Source organism: Condylura cristata, unplaced genomic scaffold (assembly GCF_000260355.1).
Source record: "Condylura cristata isolate star-nosed mole 26May11 unplaced genomic scaffold, ConCri1.0 scaffold00010, whole genome shotgun sequence".
Classification (NCBI taxonomy): domain Eukaryota; kingdom Metazoa; phylum Chordata; class Mammalia; order Eulipotyphla; family Talpidae; genus Condylura; species Condylura cristata.
Genome location: NW_004567111.1, coordinates 22909696 through 22932796, shown reverse-complemented (window position 1 = coordinate 22932796; position 23101 = coordinate 22909696). Strand labels below are relative to the sequence as shown.

At 31.5% G+C, this 23101-nt stretch overlaps 1 protein-coding gene across 1 annotated transcript in view; it reads right to left on the bottom strand.

The window, feature by feature from the left end:
• Positions 1–23101, bottom strand: part of DACH1 (dachshund family transcription factor 1) — a 382796-nt gene that overhangs the window by 21540 nt on the left and 338155 nt on the right. Inside the window, exons 8-11 of the mRNA XM_012723346.1 lie at positions 17100–17251; positions 8855–9002; positions 5774–5917; positions 5209–5277 (exon numbers count right to left, since the gene is read on the bottom strand). Coding sequence (XP_012578800.1) covers positions 5209–5277; positions 5774–5917; positions 8855–9002; positions 17100–17251 — 513 coding nt within the window. The remainder of the gene's footprint in view (positions 1–5208; positions 5278–5773; positions 5918–8854; positions 9003–17099; positions 17252–23101) is intronic.

The window sequence follows — 23101 nt, the reverse complement described above, 5'->3', positions numbered from 1 at the left end:
GCAGAGAAGATATTTTTCAACTGAAAAAATATCATAAAGGTTTAGGTAAGTCTTTTCTGTCTTTTTATTGGAAGAATATTTGTTTTTCTATGATCTCAGATCAGTCAAAAAGAATAAAAAGCCAAGACATTTTGATTATGGCTATTGGATATAAATAAAAGAAATATACTTCCAAGTGAAGTCAAGTTTTCAAGCACATCTTGCAGACTGTATAAGATGTCAGAAGAACTATGGTCTACAATCCCATTGGTTGAACAATTAACTTTTTGGTTTGGATAGGTTATCCCTTAGAAAGAAAAAGCAAAAAGTTACCCATTAAAAGTGAATTATTAGGTATTTTGGAAATTTTATGAAAGACAACAACACCAGCACTAATCCACATTTCTTCTATAACAGAGTTTATGCCTCTAATGCAACTTAAAAAATATACAGAGAAGATTCAATAATTTGAAATTATAAGAAACAGATCAGAGAAAAGCATGAGGTTGGTTTGTGTTAAACCAAAGTAAAAGAAAATATTTAAGAAGTATGACTACATTATGTTTAAATGACAAATACATTTAAAATGAAAAATTGAATTCCAAAGAACATTCAAAGATTGAATCTTAAGTTAAAATGCAAAAAAGAACATAGAAATGTACAAAGAATAAATACACCCTGTTAATTCAGCTATTTGCTATGAACATTAAATTACCAGAATGTATAATTCTGACTTTCCAGATAGAATCATATTATCATTTATTTCCTCTCATAAGACTCTCCAACCAAAATCTGAGAAACATCAGAATAGGGTTTTACACATACAAAAAGTAGATAGGTGGTAATTCATCAGTGGGTTGTCACTTGCATTCAGGGAATATGTAGTAGGCAGCACACTACCAGTGAAAATGCACATTTGATGCATTTATATGCAAGTGTCAAACATGAAGATACTTGGGGAAAAAATATGGTTGATGTTCTGTTTAGCTTCCATCCAAAAAAAAAGGAAGACACTGAACAAGGAACTACAAATATTTTGTAGAACAGAAATTTGTGGTAAGAACACCTAGAGGGAGGATGTAATCCTTGGATGTAGCAGGTGCTTCAGTACATTCTAAGATGAAATTTCAAACAAATGAAAAGCACAGAGAGTGAACATGAACAGGAAGAGATGTATTTGTGAGGGGAGGTGGAGGGAAGAAAATGCCAAGCTCCTTTCTCCTCTTATTATAGAGTAAGGGGCAAGTTTTGCTGGATGAATGATGGTACCATAAGAAAAGAACACAAGAGAAACCAGGTTTGCTGAGAAGGGAGAAAGATCCTTTTGAATTTGTGCAGTGGACACTGAGTTCCCGTGAGGCAATCAAACAAAAGCTAGTCGTATCTGGAGCTCTTAAGAGATGTCTACCTGAGCTGGAGACCATTTTGTTAATTGTCAAAACATAGTAGTTAAATAAACCACCTGGGTGTATGTCTTTGCCCTGGGACAGTGAATAAAGAGACTAGAACTCAGCTGAAAAATCCACAATAATGGCATTTGGCTGTAAACAGTGTGTGGAAATACACTTACATGTCTGCAGAGTGGGTCTTGAAGGGTATTTATTGACTAGACATAAAAGCTATTCAGTCATATTTGTTCACACTCTGTACATTGAAAAGTTATTACAAAAAGCTTAAAAGATAAATTTTCCAAACTCTAGCCAAACATGACATATAAATCAGTAAGATTAAAGGTATGAGAGATAATCACCATACAATTCAATTCCTGAAACAAGTTGTTTTTAATTTTCATTTTTTAATCTGTTCCTAATATTGCCATAAAACTCATGATTTTTGAGTTAATTGCCATAAATGCTAGCAATGAAAATCACAAAGAATTTTCAATATTAATTTGCTCTCCAGGAATATATTCTAAACTGCTTTCTTGTTTCTTCCTTCCTCTGTCGTTTTACAGAAATGGTAGAACAAATCAATATGGAACAATATTTAATCTAATCTGAAGTGCTTATTTGGGCATAATTACTTGGCACTAGAGAACAATTTAAATGCTGACTGCTAAGTGACTGGCTCTTGGACCACCATGGTATTTATGACAGTCCAAACATTAAATATAAGTACTGGTGAGCATAAAGAAATGTGGATGTCCTTTCCCTTTCTATTTAGTTTATTTTGGAATAAAGAATAGTTTCAGCTAAGGCTGGATTAGGAGTAAGGGAAAGTACAGTTTGTCATGACACTGGGGCTTGGGAACACCAAGACAGTGAAAGGTTGTGACTGATCATTCTTGAGTTGTGAAGCAGCGGGGATTCATGACTCCCCAAATGAGTGCTGATTCTTTCTCCTTTACCTCTCCCATCTTTATGCTTAGACTCGGTACTTTTTTTAAAGATTTATTTATTTATGCATACAGAACTGGGGTAAAGGCCAGAGGTTCAGGGGCAGTGAGAGGATTCATCAGACAGAGCTGGAAGCAGAACAGGCGGATAAAGGAAGTACACTGCTGAGGGGAGCAGCAGGCGGGTCAGGAGAGGTCCGCAGCTCCATGTGGGTCACCTCTGGGGCAGGTGAGGATGGAACTCATGCTGATGTGTTTAGCTTCTTAGTGCTGTGCTTCAACCCACTGCGCCATCAGGAAGGGTCCTAGACTCGGCATTTTATGGAGGAATTTTTTTCTTTATGAATTGTGTTATGTTTATGAGCTTCCAAATGTTTTAATGGACGCGAAGGTTTTAAAAAGAAAAGCTTCAAAAACTAACTGAGGTCAAGTGGAAAAGTGCGGTGCCCTCCCAGGTGGCGCAAAGGGTTAAAGCACAGCCATTGTAGTACAAGTTCCATTCCCAGCAAGAGAGGTGAACCACATGGCGTGATAGCCCTTGCGTGATCTGCCCACTGCTCCCCTCAATCTACCCAATCTCTCCAGCTGTCTGGTGAATTCCCTCACCCTTGTACCTCTGACCTGTATCCTAGTTCTTATGTGCATAAATCAATAAATTTTAAAAAATAATAAAATAAAGTAGCAAAATATGATCTGCTTTTGAAATCTTGGGTTGTTCAACTGCTGGTGAAACAGACATCTTTTTAGCAACTAGTGTACAGATGCATCTGTAGTGCCATTTAAAGTTACCTTTGTAGAAACAAACCAACAACAATAACAACAACAACAATAAAAACACACATTATCTAATGAAAATCATGAATATTAGTGAAGTGATATTATTCAAAATTGTCTATTTTAGACAATATAAAATCAATGAAAGTATATGCAAGAAGTAAGTTATTAGCTGATCATTCAATCTAGATTTGAGGAACATATTTTTAATTGATAGACTGAATGAGTGATGAATGAATTAAACCAGTGCATAAACAACCCCACTATAATTTATACTTGACTTTAAACTACTATGTATAATTGTTACTCAAGTGTTTTGTTTCCTTAATTATAAAATTATCTGAATGAGTTTTCTATGTTGTCCCAGGAATAGCATTCTGGCATTTTTTTTAAATCTAATTTCTTTTTCTCAGAATAAGAAATCCTAATAGAAATTGAGAGATGTCAATATTTTAACTTATGAAGCAAGGCTTTTCCATATTAAAGTATATACTTGAAGATATATGAATTTAAAAAATTTAAATAAAAACATCTGTAGCTTTATTGTTAAAATATTATTGATAGCGGAGCATAAAGTATATGTCAACTATGCAAAAACTGCTGGATCATTACCTGATCAATTCTTGATATTAATGACATCTATTTATGTGCAGGGACAGATTCTCAATAATTTTTCTTAAATTGAATTCGGAGTACCTTGCTTATTCTGTGGATCACATAGAATTTATATATCACATCTACACAGAGACTCATGTGGTTTCTTAGACCAATTTGCACATCAGCTAAGTTAGTATATGTACACCCAAATCAGAGGTGATCCTTATATTGAATTTATTGACAATATTGTACCTGATAAAGGAGTCTGACTTTGTTGTAAGTTATTTAGTGTTACCGCAAGCATTTTTTTTAAAGGCATGTAGCACAAACCCTATGATTTTAGCAATAATATACACAAAAAAATTTTTTGCTAAAATCTACAATGCTTTAAAATGCAAAGTTTTCTCTATACCTACAATTGTATTATATTGGCATATCCATGGCAATGTCATGTAGTATATATGATTCAAGCCTTAAAAGTTAAAAAAAAAATAATTTTACCTTGGTCTCAGGTAAAATAAATAGAGGGCAAAAAATATATAATATTCTTTTTTGAGGATTGTTTCCTCCTGTTTTTGACTTTTTAAATTTATTGTACATGATAATTTACCAAGTTGTATGTCCTTTACATTAAGAACGACACTTTTGGAGCTGATAAGTTACATAATTAATGTCAAACAATATACCAAAAATGATTAAACATAGAATGCAAAATAAAAGCAACTGGAAGGATTATAGCAGTTAATCATTTTAGGTTTTCCTTTGAAGAATAATCTTCATTTAAAATAGAAAACAAATGCTTTTTTACAGTTTAGTATTCACATTATTAGATTGAGTTTGCAGTCTAGAATAGATTTAGATTGCATGCCACCTTCAGATTTTGTTATTTCCTAGTGGCATGGTCTGAACAATATACATATTGAGCTCTTTTAGTTTAATACAATTTCCTTTATTATTCAGGTATGATTTTGCTCAGCATATATGTGTTATTGAAATATATATGTAACAAGATGGAAAATGTTTGAAAAACCCCATAGAGTGAAACAATCTATGTTTGTACTGTGTGTACTGTTCACATTCAACTCATCCATTTTGGTATATACTTTACTGCAGTGACTGTCACAAAATGAGAAGAGGAAATTTTAAAATGCTAAGAAAGTACCTATTTGATTAAAGCTATGATGTTATTCAGAGAGCAAAACTTTTAAACCCTTCCTGCATTAGATTGTACTTTAAGCATTCAATAAAACACATTTACTATGCCCCAAATTAAATCATACATTGTTTAAAATTAATTATTCCTTTTTAATTGCATTGTATAAACAGAAATGACCTGTTAATTTAAAGAAAATCTATCAGCACAAAATGAATTCACTCATATAAACAAGCAAGATGAACTTGACCTTGTTTGAACTTGTTTTGATGTGGCCCAGATGGTAGGCTACATGCTTGAATAGCAGGCTAAAGCTGAGGAAAAACTCATATAGCAACATCTAGATTTATAGCCTTTTGCAAATTCCTACCTTGTATTGTCCTTTCAGCATCTGTTCTGCCGCCACTGCGGTCAGCTTCTATCTCTGGGGTCAGAGAGTCTAAAAGCAGAGAAAGGTAAGAGTGACACATATTTCATTTGATTCCTATTGTCCTTTAAAAAAAGAGCGACCTGTTACGTTAGTGCTGAATTAAAATTACATAAATCTTTGTCAACTTGCAAAGGTTGAACAAAGACCATCACCAAAAGCATGGTCAAAAGATTTGAATGATATGTAAGTAACAAAAAATGATTACAAAAGTGGCTTTTATAATATAGTGAAGTTCAGAGATTAGTGTTTCGTTACATTTTATTAGACACAGGATTGGTTAAACAGACAAGCCATGACAGGCCCAGATCCTGGAGTTAAGTAACAAAAAAGGTGTTAGCACCTATGAAATAAAGCTCTCTCCCAACACCAGTGAGTATTCTACCATGTTTTCAGCTACAAGCTGTTTAACAAATCACAAGACAAGGAAATATACAAAGCCACAAACATGTCTTTTGAGTTATAAAATGAAATTTAGTTACTCGTGCATAAAGGTGTACTTTCTTACCATTTAGGACCCGTAGACTATCTGTTGACGCTGCCTGTTTTAGTGTTTGTTCTGCTTGCTCACGCCGTTTTGTCTCAAATTCAAGGGCTTCCTGCAATTTTCTCTTTGCCTTTTTCTCTTTCTTTAGTCTCTTTTGAACAATGGCTAGAAAAGAGTGTATGCATGTTAGAAGTTTTTTCATAATGTCCAAACTTACACATGGTCTATTTTTTGTTTATATATTTTTTCCCTTATGGATAAAGCCTTCCTGTACAGAAGAAGATTCTAAAACATTGCATTTTGAAATTCCAGCAAAATGTTCAAGGAGGCCAATTTTTGTTTAGCTTCCAATGTTCTAAGAATGCTTTTAATTGTTACATGTAAAGACAGATTTAATAAGAAATAACTTTAGCAAATGTAAATATTTCTAGATAAATGGGACCTAAGTAAATGAATTTGTGGCTTAATCTGTGCCATCCAGTGAGAACAGTACAAAGTAGTTTGAATAGTGCAAATCTTTATAAGAACACTTCCTATCTCTTTATATGGCTCCGAGTTTGCGTAGCAAATGAACAATTGTTCCTGTAAGTGCTTTGCAAAACAGTGTTCCTCTGATTAGGTTACTCACATTATTTCTTAAGTTTGGAAGATGCAAAAATGTTTATTATTTATGAGGAGAAAAAAATATTAACAAATATAACCAGAAAAAAATTTTGGGTGAAGCTACTATAATTTCCCAAAGACACTAATTTCATCATAGAAAATTTAAGTGCCTTATAATATTATAAGAAAATTACATATTTACTTTGCAGCATTTTGGTAGTTTATAAAATTTCATTGCTAATTGTAATGCGATACTACTAGAAATAATATACTGTTATATAAAATAGATTGTGATACAAAATCTTGATATACTTTCTACATAATTTCTTCAATTAAATTTAAATCTTAATACATAAACAATAAATAATAACTGTAACAAGTGTTTTCACAGATGTATGTTAGCTACATAGTGTGCACTTTCAGTATGATAGCTATTTTAACTTTTACAATATAACAGTTTATCAAACAGCCAGCACATGGTCAACATACATGGAATTCTCTTTGATATGTTTTTTTTCAATATTTTATAAACACTGATGACAGTAATAGTATTAGGAAATCTTTTTGGTCATTAGTCATAAGGAATAATCATTCCAAGTTTACATTTGATATTTTACTATAGACTAAAGTATAATACTTTTATTTAATACACTATGTACTCAAACATACATTAAGAATCTAGTTTTCAAATAAGAATTTAGTTTCGGTTTCTCATTTCTACATACCCTATTTTTTACCATTATTAATGCTGTTTTGAGAACATCCATTAAGTGTTGTGTTATTGTGGCTGAAATTATATATTAACAAAATATATACTGTTCTATTATTATCAAAATGTATATTGGCTCTAGTCTTAGAAGAAAAAACATTAAAACTAGTTTCAAATCAAGGCTAATGACTTTGATTAGTTGTATGAAAAGCATATGATTACCTTAATCAAATTACTTGTCTACTTTCTCCTGGTCCTAAACAGTGTTTATAAGCGTCTTAGAAAACGGTAATTTCTGAATTATTTAATTGGATTGTGCATTACTATTGCACTAAAAGCTCAATACCCAGTGTCTTGCCATTGACTGCTAATTGTTTCTTCCTGCGTGATTGAACCAAATGGGATTGCGATGTTTCTCTTCAGGGTAATACACTGCTTCAACAGATACATACATAATAAATAATTATTGACAGCTATTACCTTCATTTTAGTTTTCACAATTAATTAAATGAGAGGCTCAAGCAAGGTGCACTCTGTTAAATGTTTTGCCCTCTAGTGGTTGAAAGAATAAGAGACCATAAATCCTGCAACAGGTTTGAATTTAAACAATTCTGAAGTTCTCTCAAGGAACTAAAGGGTTGCATTAGGAATTCAACGGTTTGCCTGCAAAATCCTCTTGTCCAAAAAGAGGATTCTCTAAGTGATTAAAAAAAAAAAATCAAGGCACGACTATTTCATGGAAGTTGGTTACCAGTAATAAACTGACCAAACTTCCTTATTCATTTAGAACACATTTTGCTATCAATGTTTATCTTGTTTTGATTAAATTAGTACCTGAATCTATATGAATTCGCATTATTTAGAACTATGTGCTAAACCTGGGGTGACAACTTCTCAAATTGATTTCCTTACGGAATCTATTAACTGTTGCTTCTAGTAACTAATGAAAATCTTAGGGAGTCCTGCCAGTTTTAAAAAGAAAACAGAAACGTATTTTTAATGGTCATGTCAAACAAAAGGATAATATATGAGGTGTTTATATTTGATACTAGTAAAATGAGAGAAAACAATTATCCCTTCCAGAATAATTAAGAGAATCTTATAGTTAGGTCAAGAGGGAAGTTGGCTCTAAAAAACAAACAAAAAAAAAAACTCTTCAATCTCATCCATAAAATAAACATACAAATATCAATGACCTTCAAAATCACCTGTACATGCACTTTTGAAGTATGTTAAATGATACAATTCATAGATAAATAAAATAAGTTTTAACCCAATACAAATTTATATTAGTTTTTATTCTTTGTATTTGACCTTGTTGGATGAAAATGAGGCATTCATAAAGTTATACAAACACTCAACTCTGGTCATTTGTTCAGATATTCATCAGTCTTTAATTTCAGTTGATAAATATCTCTCTACATTTTTTTCATTTGAATAATCATTATTTTCTATCTTAGCTTTACTTGAGTTTTGCAAAGGACAACTGTGAGTAAATATAGAAATTTTCTTTACGATTGTCATCAGGGTTCATTCTTATCTTAAAATTATGAATTTGTTAATCTCTATAAGCATAAGAGATATTTCAATTTCCTGACATACTAATGGAAAAAAAAATATGTACTTTATAGATTAAGAAATTCAGTGAGCCCCAGGTTCAAATCCTGCTCTGAATTTTAGTTACAAGTAAGTTAACAAAGAAAACCAGAGTCTCATTTAACTTACCAATCATAATATTGGGTTGAATATTTTATAAAAAGCATTAAACTTATTTGGAAATTTGAAAATACCTCTATTCTTTTGTTCCATAGCCAACTGCTTCTCAAGTGTTTCCCTTAGTTCTCTTTCCCTTAAAAAATCCATCTTCAGCTCTGTTTTTTCCAGTTGGACCTGTTTTTCTTGAGCTCTGGCATTATCTATGGCAACTTTCAAGAGACCCTGTACAAAGAAGGCATTCAGAATTGTAATATTTTGGTACAAAGCACATTTCACTCATTACTTAAAAGCATTTTAAAAGGAAATAACCTACTTATCAAATTCTTTCATTCTTGTTGTGTATTCACTCTGTTCTCACTAGGATCTAAAATGGAAAACCTCTAAATCAAATGAAATCTTTTAGGAAGACAAATACTTATGGAATGCAGATTAAAGAGCCTCTAACTAGAATACCTAGGTCTAAAGCTAAATGAAAGAAGCACATAGGCATACCTAAAAAACAAGAACTGAAAAAAAAATAGTTTGAAACTCTCCTATAAATAACTAATGATATGGTTTATGTGACCCCAACTGTTCCTGGGTTTACCCACATATGTTGGAGCTCATTGTCACCACTCCTTACCTAAGTTAAATTAGATGCAATGGTCTTCTTTACCTTTCACAAGGCATCAATTTGTCTCTGCATCAGGGTTGGTTGCTCTCTTGGATGTTTTCTTCAAGATTGTTATGTGGTTCATGACCTGCATCTTAACTCAGGAGCCACTCAAGAAAAGCCTTATCTGACCACACCATCTAGTAGAATTCCCCAAACTCACCATGGTATTGACTTCAGAGAATACAGCATGGTGTTGACTTCAGCGAATACCATATATTTATTTGTTTCCTGCTTTATGTTGTGCCTCGACTAAAAGGGTAAGGGCCCTAAAGCAGGAGCACTTTTGCTCATTTGAAACTATATCCCAGAGAATATTTATAATTTATATGAAACATAAAAAAAAATTACAAATAAAATTTATATTTGTATATATTACGTGAGAAATATATTTAAGAGGTCTAAAACTTAGTGACCAAAGAGCATATATTTTGGAGACAATCAAATGGTTATGAGAAATACAGAGTGACTTTGGAGGGACTATTTATAGCATTCAATATCTATAGTAAAAGCAATGTATTTAATTATACAACTGAATGGAATCCTTTTCATATAATTTGATTTTATATGTAATTTGATACTTTGAATATAATTTTCATATTAATTAAAATTAGTAATACGCTCATATTTTTAAATGAGATAAGAACACACAAAATCCAGAAAACAGTTTGTTACATAATATATAAAAAGCATAACTTCTGAGGTACTTTAGGATATTAATATGATATCCATAAATATTAGATCTAAAATTTCTGTCAATATTAACTCAGCAACCACAAAATGTTATTTAAAAGTAGAAAATGCTTCATAAAACTCTTGTAACAAGTGGATATGAGATGGGATTTTTCAGTGAAATTATAAGGAGGTGGAAGTTGGTGCCATTGGTCATTATGTTTTTGTATGTGACTCCATTGGAAAAGGCAACATCAGAAGCTTAGGGCAGAAATTTCAACCCCAGCTTGATTTAGAACCCGTAGCTAAATCCCTTTAGTTCACTCCATGAAGATAGCATGTCTTGAGACATTGTTATTCTCTTTTCAAGCACATCTAAACTATTTTATATTTGTTATACCAGTCCCTGAATTTCCTAGTTATTTCTTGAGATAGAAAACAAGTTGGAAGATTTCTATAGGACACCACCCCTCCCCACTCTTTTGTTTTTTAACAGTAAAGCATAGCTGGTAAGGAAACTGCCATCTTAACTTAATTCAGCAACATTCCTGTGTATGTTTCTTCTTCATCAGGAACAAACAATTAGTAACAAATGAAAGAGATCATTACATCAAGTGCCCTTTTAGATCACCCCAATTAAAACTTTAGTTTAGCTGTATTTTAATTCTAAGATACCAAATTCTAATTTTCTGCTCTGATTGCTCTTGTTGACTTATCTTTGAAAGATGTACTCTCTGTGCAATGTCTAGAGATTATTTAGCAAGATGCCAATGTTGGCACCACTTAATGTGTTGATTGGTTGTATTATCAGTAGCTGTTTAAAATAAATTACTATTAAACTATTATTCTCCTTGGCTGACAAAACACAATATTTTGGTGTTCTTTAAATATGAAACAATCATTATGAATAAACATGTTGACTAATGTTAAACGGCAACTAATTTGTATAATTGTATATTAATATTGTTATAAAATATGAAGTTAAGAGCATTTATGTTTACTGTTTCTTTTTGTTATAGTTGCTGCTAATATTGCCAATGGTAATACATTACCTATTCCTGCTGATTATGTATGAAAAATATTAGCTTTTAGGATCCAATACCCTCTAGGGGCTACTTATAAGCTATATAAAATTAAGTTTTATTTGAAGACCTTAAATCAGTGAACATCAGTAGGAGTTCAGTGTGAACAAAAATCTGCACTAAAGTCAAACTGATGCATATGCAAAAGTATGCTACTGCCCCTGACAGTTCTGATGAAAAAAAAAGTACAAAAAAAAACTGTTACATTTCAATAGAGCAGGGGACTGGGAAAAGCAACAAGTAGTGTTCACAACATCTACAAATCATTAGGAAAGCATTTAACCATCAGTATTAATGTACCTTCAGATTTGTGTAACTGTCTAAATTTCTCAGGTAGATCACAATAAATGTCAGTTCTCATGAGGACATGCAGTATTGGGCAAGATTTTGTGATGATAATGTGAATGTCAGTAAACAACCAAGGTTTAAAAGCTGAATTTTTCTCCAAGGGAAGGCCAATTCTCATGATGATGAAGCTGGACAATGACAAAATATGTCCAACATATTTTATTTAAATTTCTTTTCAGGCATAGTAACTATGAGAAATAATGATTGCCTCAAATTTCTTTTCCCATAAGTGAGGCATAATTGTCATAATACACAAATGTTTTTCTTTGCTAAAAAATGACTACCATGCAAATTAAATTATTTTCATCATTTTTAGAGAATGAATCTATGTCTATATAATGTATATATGTGTGTATAATATATATGTATACACACACACACACACACACACACAGAAGTGCTTTTGACAAAATGTAAAGATATTTCTAGTTAGATCCTGGAGGAAAACATTACTTGTTCCAGATTCATCTGTAATATAATACTATTTTAGAATTAAAAAAAAATCCTCAAATATCACTGAATGTCATGAAAAATATTGTGCTTCTAATGAAAGTACAATACCCTACTTGAAGGGGATTTTAGCTGCTGCCCACTAGCTAATAAAACCTTTTTAGAAAACCAAATCAGGAGTCAAATGACATGCCCCAAATCCCAAACTAGTGAACTGACTAAGCTTACATCAGGCTATTTAACATTTTTAATGTATCTTCTAATGTTTCTTTTCAGGGTGAGAGGAATAGTATTTCTCGAAACCAGGAACTTTTGTAGACAGAAGGAAAAACAATATAAAATAATGTCAACTGATATATTTTCAAAGAAACTCTTGTCATAGAGGATACAACTATAATTGGTTTAATGTTAAGGTTATTATTCTCCATATTTGATCAATGATGAAGTTCTTGTCAAAAGAACCTCCCTATGCAAGTCTTTTCTGTGATCTTTATGATCATGGTAAGTGGCAGGCAACACGAACTATCAACCAGTTTGTTTTTAAATCCAGACTCCACCACCATTGTGTTACCTTATTCAATTAGCTTATCTACCTTCATGTTCTCATTTGTAAAATGATGTTCTGAAAGCCCTTAAGAGGAGAGACTGATTATCTCAGTGTTAGAATTTTCAGTCCCACTACCCTGACTTCCACAGAAAGCAGAGGAATGAGAGAATGAATCAATCATCAATGGTAAGTGATTTGATCAATAAGCCTCCATAATATATATATAAATATATTAAAAAAAAAAAACCTCAAACTAGTTAAGAGAACATCTGGGTTGATCAACATAGTGATGGTGTGTTCAGAGAGATCAGGGAAGCATTTGCTCCTTCCCATATCTCTCAGTCTAGCACTGCTGGCTGATCTTGAGTTACAGTCATAGAGTGAACTCAGAATCTAGTAAATAACATGTTTTCTGAGTCTGTGGGCTGTTTTAGCAAATTCATTTTAAGCAAGGAGAGGGGTTGTGCAAAATAGTCAGAAACTCAGGTTAAAACTACATTGTCCACTGGCAGCTAAAATAAGGGCTTGGACGGTCTTGTGTGACTAAAACCTGAACCTGTGGGATCTGATGTTATACCTAGGTAAGACATCCAGCTGGCTTTGCAGAACTGTTTAGTGTGGGAAAATGGTCCTAATTTGATGAAGTGTTAAAAGTAGTTTTATAGCAAGATATTGGGATTAGAGGAGACACCCAGGAATGCTTTCCTTTACAACATTAAGATAGTTGAATTAAATACTATCTTCATTATTATTATTGCCATTGTTGCATATAACAAATTAATAAATAAGTTGACAGTCCAGTTTTGAACTGAGTAATGGCTTTTTTTTTTAGTTAGAATAGTGGCTATAGTTTACTGTATTTTTAATGATCTCTGTTCACAAATTAATGATAGTAACAAAGGAGGAGAGGGAATAATACATAATCATGGCTAAAGACAAAAACATATCATGTAAAAACCAATACCTCTGATCTTGCCCTAGCCGTATTTTTTGAAGTAAATTCATTATTTCACTTTTTTCTTGAACTTTTTTTTTCTAATTCTATAACTTAACTCTATTATACTTGAAATTATGTACTAATGCAAACAAAAAATCTTTTAAAATCAAAATGCATAAGATTTTTGTCATTACATAGAAATATGAAAAGTAGATGGAAGTAATCCTAATATTTTAGGTCTTGCACATGTCTAATTCTTCATTTTCTTTCCTCAAAAACAAAAACAGACTAGTTCTTACAACTATAGTTGGATTATGTTTATTAGAGGCATGGTGAGTCAATCTAGTTAAAACAATTTACTGTGGTTTCGACACACTTTTTAGACCTATCTTGATTGTTTAATTTCTACACCTAGACAAACCTTAGTAACAAAACTGCTACCATATGTCTCCTCATAACATATATCTTTAATGATAAACTTATAATTAGTTACATTGCATGTTCTCTATACTTACTTTTATATTTCCAATTTTTGTTTAATGACCTATTCTTGATTTAATAGCTAAAATTTATTATAAAAAGTCCTGTGATAAAACAAACAATGAGAAGTATTTTCTCTCAACCCTATATAATTAGGTTCTAGTTATGGTTTTAGCATGAAAGCTCAGGCTGAGAATAGCATTTAAATTTCTCATTACAATGTATTTAAATGGTAGTTAATGTTTAAAAGTATCTCATCCAATTATTTTTGATACTAAATTTTTAGTTTCCTCATCAAAAACCTTCCAAAAGTCTCTTCAGGGACATGTTTGCATGCAAAAGTTATAATGAAAGATTGTTCAGACTGAAAGAGTAACCATTAAAAGGCAACATACAAAACTCTTAATCAAAATCTAGAGCACTTCTGTATCATTCACTAAAGTGAAATCACTATATTTTACTGCAGATTTCTTTATTTGTTATTATTTTAAATCTCTAAAACAGTCTAGTTTTTAGCCCTGGAACTAGTAAAAGTTCAGGTATTTGGATGCATATTTTCAAATACGAGTAAAGTGTTTTTCTGTATGTCCTCTTTTAAAACACAAAATATACATTTATAATTCAATTTTGATACTGGTGTCATGAAGGAACATTTGCAGCAGCCATTACAAATTTTAAAATTGAGAATTGTAGGACATCATAAAATTAAATTATTGAATATTAAATCAATCATCTCAAACATTTCTGTAAAGGTTCTTTGGGTCATACTTGTAGAATAAAGTAAATTTATATACATTTAGTTTAAATATCATCCATTATCCTAGTCTTAATTAAAATAGTATGTATGCACTGATAAATGTTTAATTTCAGACCTGGAATTGTATGATTGAAAATCTAAAGTTCAACAATATTCTTTTTTATTGCTACTTTGATAAAATATTTCTTAAGGATACGTGGACTTTTAAACTTAGCATAGAAAAAGTATGTCACCATTTCAAAACAGAAGGCAGAGAACCCCATTAAATGTAATTGAAATTGAAGAGGAAATTGAGGTAGGCAGAATGTGATTACCCAAATTAGAATTTGGACAAAAACCACATTTTATACTGTATGGCCAATTAATCATATTATTTGACATTCTTTAGGTTTCATACGCTATTACTGTTAAGTCAATAAATGTAACAATAATAAAATATGACCTTTTGTAATATGTTGAAGTATTAACGAACACAAATCCAATGTGTTGTATGTATGCACATATGCATATCTAGTGTGTATATTACTGTGCATGAAACACAGTGAGATCTTTAATACCTGTTTTACCTGAAATACACAGATGTACATGCCTATAACATGCAAACATCCTAAATGCATTTAATAAACATATACATACACGCATGTAATATTAAGTTGGGAAGTAAAACATTTTAAAAGAAATGTTCTTATTGTAGATGTTCTGTGATGATTTGTACCAGAAATAAATAATCTAGTTTGTCTTGTCTTATCATCAACTCTTGCTAAAATATGTTCTCAAGGCTTATGGTTGGAGAGTATTTGAATCTAAATATACCATAATAAAATCAATTATTTGTATAAAATCTGTACATTTTAGAATTGAGATTTTCTTATCTTCCTTTATTTACTTTTTTTTTGAAATAAATGATTACAGCTTAACATAAACTTCTAAATGTGGAGGACATTTCTAAACTGGGTATTACTGACCTGGGATGGTGGATGAATAGTATTTGATAGCACTGACTTAGAAATGTGATATTAACATGTAATGCTAGAATTTATGTGTGAAGCCACTCTTCAAATGGGCAGCTAGTTTATGTGGCTGAGACTCAGAAATATTCCTCAGTTGAAACTAGAATTTTGGTTTAAGGGTAAATATGAATAGAATGCATATTTTTTTTCTGAAGTTATATAGATAAGAAAACAAATTGTTCCCTTACTTCTCAGAGTAAATTCAGAATTATTTGAGTGATACTTTTTGAAGAATTTAATGTAACAAAGGATAACTTCACTAAAAATGATTTCATAGAAGACAATAATATGGGTCAAATTTGGGGTTAAAGAAGTACTACATTTTAAAATACAATCAACTATTTGGCCTTGATTAAGTTTAGGTTAGCATGATGATTTATTTCAATGACTGAGATATAAAAAATCTTAAAGTTGAATACAGTCCTGGAGACTCTAATTACATTAGTATTAAAAATGCCATATTAATAGATGAGAAGATATGTTACATTAAAAGCCTTCTACTGTGTCCTTTGAGGGGTAAATAAAATTAATTACATTTCTCATGGGAGAAAGTTTAATATAGAAAATGTGTACAGAAAACTATCACTAAGGAAGGAGTGTTAAAGTAAAAATTAAAAATAAATACCAATGCAGTATCTGCAAGCACATTCTCACAAGTAGTGATTCCAAATATGGTGTAGATGGCAAAAATCTCCATCTGGGTTCCACATGATCACTTCATGTGTGGGCAAGAAAATTATGCTTTCTTTTATCCCAAACACTCTTAATATTTTGGCTCCATGCTCTATGTTATTGTTAACTGCAAGTATTTTTGATTCATAATGTACTGTACGTAAAATATACATCCTGGGGACTACATAGGAAATCCGTGGAAAGTTTTGTATGGCTTTTTGAAGTCTATTCTTTGAAGAAACCTTATTAACTGAAACAAACTTATGAAAGAAGGGATTTTTGGGGGGGGGGGGATTCTTTTATATTAGACATATTTTAAGTGACTAAACATATCATTTCCTCACTGGAAGGCCAGCAGTTTAAAAATAACTAAATATTTATTAGAACTGGTGTGCCGTCATTTAGTAAATCACACAAACTTAAACAGTTAGATTCCTCCCATTAACAAGCAATAACCAGAGCATTTAAGCAGAACCTTTTTTAAAACATCTATGTCATTTTCATCTAAATTTTTATTTTGCCATAGCACTATTTTTGAACATTCCTAAACCAATTCGCTGAATACAGTAAGTTTAATCTTAAATCGCCTGAAAAAGTTCAATACCATGGTTCAGTCACTCTCATAAAAGGATTAAGCAGAAGGGGGTGCATTTGGGAAAAATCTGCAAGTGGATATTCTATGTTCCTATCTTCCAGATCACAAACGGCCTACCTGTATGTTAGTCAGAAGGGTCTCTATGGAAGACAATCCATCAGGAAACAGAAAAGGAGATGGAAAACCTGGAGGTAGTGGTTGTCCATGTCCAGCTAGAGAAAGTTTGTCAAGGCTGTCTCTTGCTGTTGGTGTGGAAAGCGGGGTCTCATCTGTATGTGATTGAAACAAAAATATAGAACAAGTTACGCTTGTCTGTTTTTATTAGACCTCAGTAATGGCTTCCCTAGTGGTTTCCAGAACATTTATTGCAAATTGGTTCCTGCTATCAGGAGAAAATGCTTTCTGCTGAATTTTCTTTAATGAAAAAGCTGTGGAGATACAACAAGATAACATTAATGAGTAACTTTATAAGCCTTTTAAATGCAGTCTCTAATGAGACTGAGTTTACAGTGCCATAGAATCTTTTTAAAACAAATATTATCTCATATATAGTTGTGATAATATATTCAGGCTGAGTTTATGGGCACCTTCCCAATTATCTCATTTTAGTCCATTCTATTTGGATTGACACTAGAATATTTCTAGAGCATCATATAAGAGAAATGCTTTGTATATTATCATGTTTCCCAATTAACCCTTTCTTCATATCAAATTTTTGTTCAAGTATACACCTCAGACTCTACAAAAGAATGAATTCCTATTACAAAAATAGCATTTGTCTATGAAAAAGTGATCTAAGGAAAAGATAATAAGATGCAAGTTCCACCATAATGTTAGATTAGAAAATCAAGTACACAACCTCAGATAAATTAGTCTTTACTTCGTTTATTGAATATTCTTCAACATCAACTTAGAATGATGCTCAGATACAGATGGTTTTTATATTCTCACAATAGTAAGATCTTTCTATAGTTCTTTGCTATTGAAATATCTTTACAATTATATTTTTGATAGATACAAATTATGGCATATTTTAGTTTAATGTATCATAGGGAACAGTTTGTTTACAGCAGAATTCTCAATTTTATAATATTTTCCTATTTCACCCAGGAAAATTAATCAGAGCAATATATTTGTACAATCCTGACAGTATCTCTCAATTTCTCAAGTAGCTAAAAACTTTAGCACACCTGCATTTATGGCTATAATTTGATTCCACCAATTCTCCTCGATCATTCCTTGATTTTTCATTATAACACCCAACTCACAACATGTTTCGCAATAACCTTTGTCTGAAGCAGAAATATTATGGTAGTTGCCATACTTCCCTTGTCTCTAATGTCAGAACAAGTTAAACTCATCTCCCTCACCTTTTCACATTTCTAGCTGATGAACCAAAAGGAAAGAAATGTTGGGGAGGGGAGTAACAGACATAAGACCTTCTATTAATTGTACTCCTCTCAAGTTCAAGGCTCACTCCTCTGCAGTTTCTCCTTCACTCCCTCTTCTGTTAACTTACTGACAGATGATCTGAGGCAGAACGTACTGGAAGCAGAAATGGAGTAAGCAGCTAAAGTAGTACTCATTGTCATTTTCTTTTCTTCTATTTTTTTTTTTTTTATTAGCCACACTTGTCACCAGGGTGACAGTGAGGGGTAGGGCTTCTGCATGGCTAATGTGATCAAGGTGATCTTGGACACCATTTACCTAGCTGCCATAAATTACTCCTCCAGACCAAGGCTGCTAGTGTTTTTCTCATAATGGCTCTGAAAAGGCGCTTGTTAAACATCTATGTGCATGTGAAATTGTTTAAGAATGAGAGCAATATTTTTAGATCAGCATCACCTTAGCTGTCACATGTTAAAGAAAATGTAGCTTAATAGATCATAGTGATAATAATTGCTTGTCTCTGGAAGAAATGCTTAGATCCAGATGACCACCTGAGTTTGCTTTCAGCTTTAGAGTCTACGACTCCACAATTCATAAAGGTTATTTAAGAAAAAAGCATTATATGTATGTACACACACACACATTTGATTATAAATTCCATTATCCTCATGACTATTTGATTGAACTTCAATACATTCATACTTACTGTTGCCTGTTGTATGAATCCCTTCATTAAATCACTCCTCACACATGCATTTGTGTAGTCAATAACTACTTAACATGAACATTGTATAAGATTATCATATTTATTTTCTGCAGCTATTTCAATGGAATGCTCTTATTGGTTCTCCTAGTTCCAATTATATGTGAATAAATTATTATTTGACATAGATATGACTAGAGACATTCATTCGTTTATCACTTTCCATAGCAGAGATACTACTATGGAGTTAAAGTCATTTTAACTCAGCCTCTAAGTAAGACAAAGTCTCATTTAGAGTAGAAAGAATTCCCATGAATTGGAAGTGATTATTATGATAGAAATATGTTTTGAAAAGAAAACAAATTAATCAAAGATCAAATAATCTTTTTTTTTTTACTATGTAAGGGAAAATTTTCATCTTATGTTAATTAACAATGTAGAAAGTTTTATTAGTCTCCCCACAAAGACAGTAAAATTGGGAATATGTTTATTTGAAATAAAAGGTACCTTCAATGTTCTAAATATTCTAAGAATATTAAAGCAAAAACTTGAGAGGCCAGCCAATGTGGAAGTTTTACTATCACATGGTCTGATTGAATGATGATGAAACACAAATTCACAACACCTTTTTGAATTTTACATATATGAACATATTATTTTTTTTTAATTTTGTCATTTAAAAAAAAAATAGTTGTCTTCCCCGATGCTATATTCTCTGCTTAACTATAGCATTTGGCAATGTCATCTGATTTTGCCCCTTAATATTTTACTTTTAAATAATTAACACTATGGAAAAGTTGCAAGACTAGTAAAAAAATTCCTCTGCACCCCAGTTTTGGGTTGATTGGAACAACATCTTCAGGTTTAAATTTCCTTAATTTCAATAAGTCAGTAATGCAAATCAATTTTACCTAATATATTTAAATAAATAATTTTTAAAATAATTTAAAAACCAGCAGTTTGAAAAACACTAATATCAAATATAAAATTCTAAATGTTCTATTATTTATCATAAAAGTTCATAACAGTTATTCAGAGTGTAGGTTTATTCCATATTGACCAGACAGTGATCATACATCAGTTTTGAGTCAAAGTTTTAACTCCTCCATAAATATAAATGCCAATGAACTATGGAAATCTAGGCAATAGTGGCAAAAGGATGTGTCCCACAAAAACAAAATTTCAGACCAAGTTATTGATTATTGAAGTTTACAAACTCCATTATATAAAGATTCTTAAATTATTTTGCTTCATTTTATCAGTAAATACTTCAATCCAAATATCTCAACACTTGAGATGCAAATTAGATGCAGTGAAAGGGCTCATCTTCTTTGGAATGTAAGAAACACTTTCAAGAGTTACATTAACTAGTAGACTATTTGTTAAGTATTCCCTCTCTACACACACACACACACACACACACACACACACACACATTTATACACACACACACATATAGCTGTTATATATGGCTGGTATACCAGTTCTGAAAAGAGCTCTTGTTAGTTTTAAATTACTAAGAGCAGTTAGTAACTTTAAAGGATTTCTCATGTCTCATAAAGGAACAACAGAATTTTCTAAAGGAAAATAGAATAGCACATATTACATTATAACAAATAGATGCATATTTTCATTAGAAAAAAAATCTCCTTATTATAAGTTATGCCCTAACTATAGTATCAATCATAACTATATATATATATGTATATATAGCATTAATTATAGTAATAGATAATTAAAGAGAAAGCAGAAATGGAAGAAAACACTCTTAAAACTTCCAAATCTATAAGGTATGAAAAAAGAGATATTTCAGTCTCATCTCACCTCTTAATTTCATTCATATTCCATTTATATTTCAAATCATTTATCAATAAGTGACTATCAGTAAGATTGATGCTCTGTAAGACAAACTTTCCACCTCCAATCTTATCAAACACAACAATTTAGCAGGATATCCTAAGGAACAATGCTGTTTAAAAAAATAATAGCCCTGTAATTTTAAAATGTTTTCTTTCCTGTTAATGAAGTCTAACTACCTCAATTGTTATTTCCATAACTAATCCCTTTGGGTTAAATCATATATACTCTTTCAAGGGTGTGTGTGTGTTTTACTGCATCATATTTACTTTTAGAGGACCATATATTTCAGGGTGATTTAGATTTATTTCTCTTCAGGTGAAATGAAGAGTAGTATTTTTAAATGGAAAAAGACCCATACTAAATATTTACAGGTGAAGTGTGGACTAGCATGAAAATACTAATGTTATACTATCAAGTATAAATAAGAAGAAGTGTTGACAGAAATTATAGAAAATAATGGTTACTTCCCATCCGGAAGTGAATAATTATAAAAGATAATTTTTTTCTTAGTCAGTGTGATAAATTCCCTTCATAATGGTATAAAAAATTAAATTTCTTAGCTTTTTTGCAAACTCATCAGACATATCCAACTTGAGTAGAGGCATAAGTAAGTGAACAAATTAAAGATTTGTGTTTTAAAAAATTGAAATATAAGAAGACATAAAATACAACTCATTTAAATTGAATTCATTCATAATCCTAATCCTGGTTCAATCTTCAGTTAGGCACTCTGTACTTCTTTTGTCAATAGAAACTACTCATAAAGTGATCCTAAAACCTATTCTTGTAGCATAAAACGGGCACCTACATTTTCTTTCTATTTTCATTTTTTTCTCGAGAACCAATTCTAAAATACATTGAATTTATTTGCATCATTTTTATGTAACTATTCCAATTCTTATAAAATATCCAGATGTATTATTTCCTACATGGAATGTTAACAGAGTCTTACAAATTCTGAACTTACAATGACAGGCTAAATTTTTATAAAATTTTAACCTTAATGTGACACAGCAGTGATAAAATGAAAAGCAAAATCAGGTTAGAGTCAGAAAGTACAAATTCAAGTTCTGGCTCTACTAAGTACTAGAAAATAATAGAACAAAGAATTCATGTCATATGTTCTGAGGACCATTTGATTTATTTATTAAAAAGATGATTACAAACTTAAAGGACTATAGCTTAAATCAATGAGATTTTATATAAAAAATCTCGGTAAAATATAAAATATTCCTAAATTAATACTTATCAAATAAGTAAATGTACACAAATTTCCATCTAAGCCCTGGCTTCAAAGTTCTAAGGGAGGGAATTCTGTTCTTGCACTATAAGCCTGTGATTTTTGTGTTATATCATAGGGGCTTGTGATGATGAAATACCATGCTAATGATAAAATTATTATTATATATTATTAAAGTTGAAGGATACAAACTGAGTCTTAGCTAATTTGGTGAAGAGTTAAAGTTAACTATGATAAATAAAGGTTTTCTTCAGACTAGGAAAAAGAGTATGAATGCTTTTATCAACTTCTCTTCAGGTACTTGGTCCTAGAAGAAAGGGGTAAGCTGACTTAAATAATATAAAATGCAGATTTTGGAGAAACACTCATATGAGGAGCTTCATATGAGTTTCCTTGAATATACTTGAAGTAGTATTAGAATGCTGGATTTCAAGTTTGTGTGAGTGAAAATAAACATGCAACACAGGAAGAGGTCATTATAAATGCCCACCTGTCAGGTTGCTAGAAGTGAGCAGGAAAATACATCAAATAGATAGTTCTGCCTAATTTCAAATACAAAGTATTTTTACACCCATATACAACTTTCGCCTTTATCAATATTTCTCAAATTTGGAGTAGGCCAACTTTGAGATATTGATGAAAAGAGAGGATTCAGATATTGATGGAAGTAGAGGACACCCAAAAAGGAATATAGGAATTGGAGCTGGAGCTTCCAAACATAAAATAAACAATAATCAATGTGTGTTCACATAATATGGGAATGAAATAAAGGTGAAGCCAAAGCTGGAGAAGGACAGAGCTCCCAAAAAAAAAAGAAATAGTTTTTGCTAACACCCAGGTTACATCACATTCATGACAGTAAAACTAAAAATACAATATAGTGGAAAGAAAACCACTCTATTGAATGTAAGACAATTTCTGTTATTA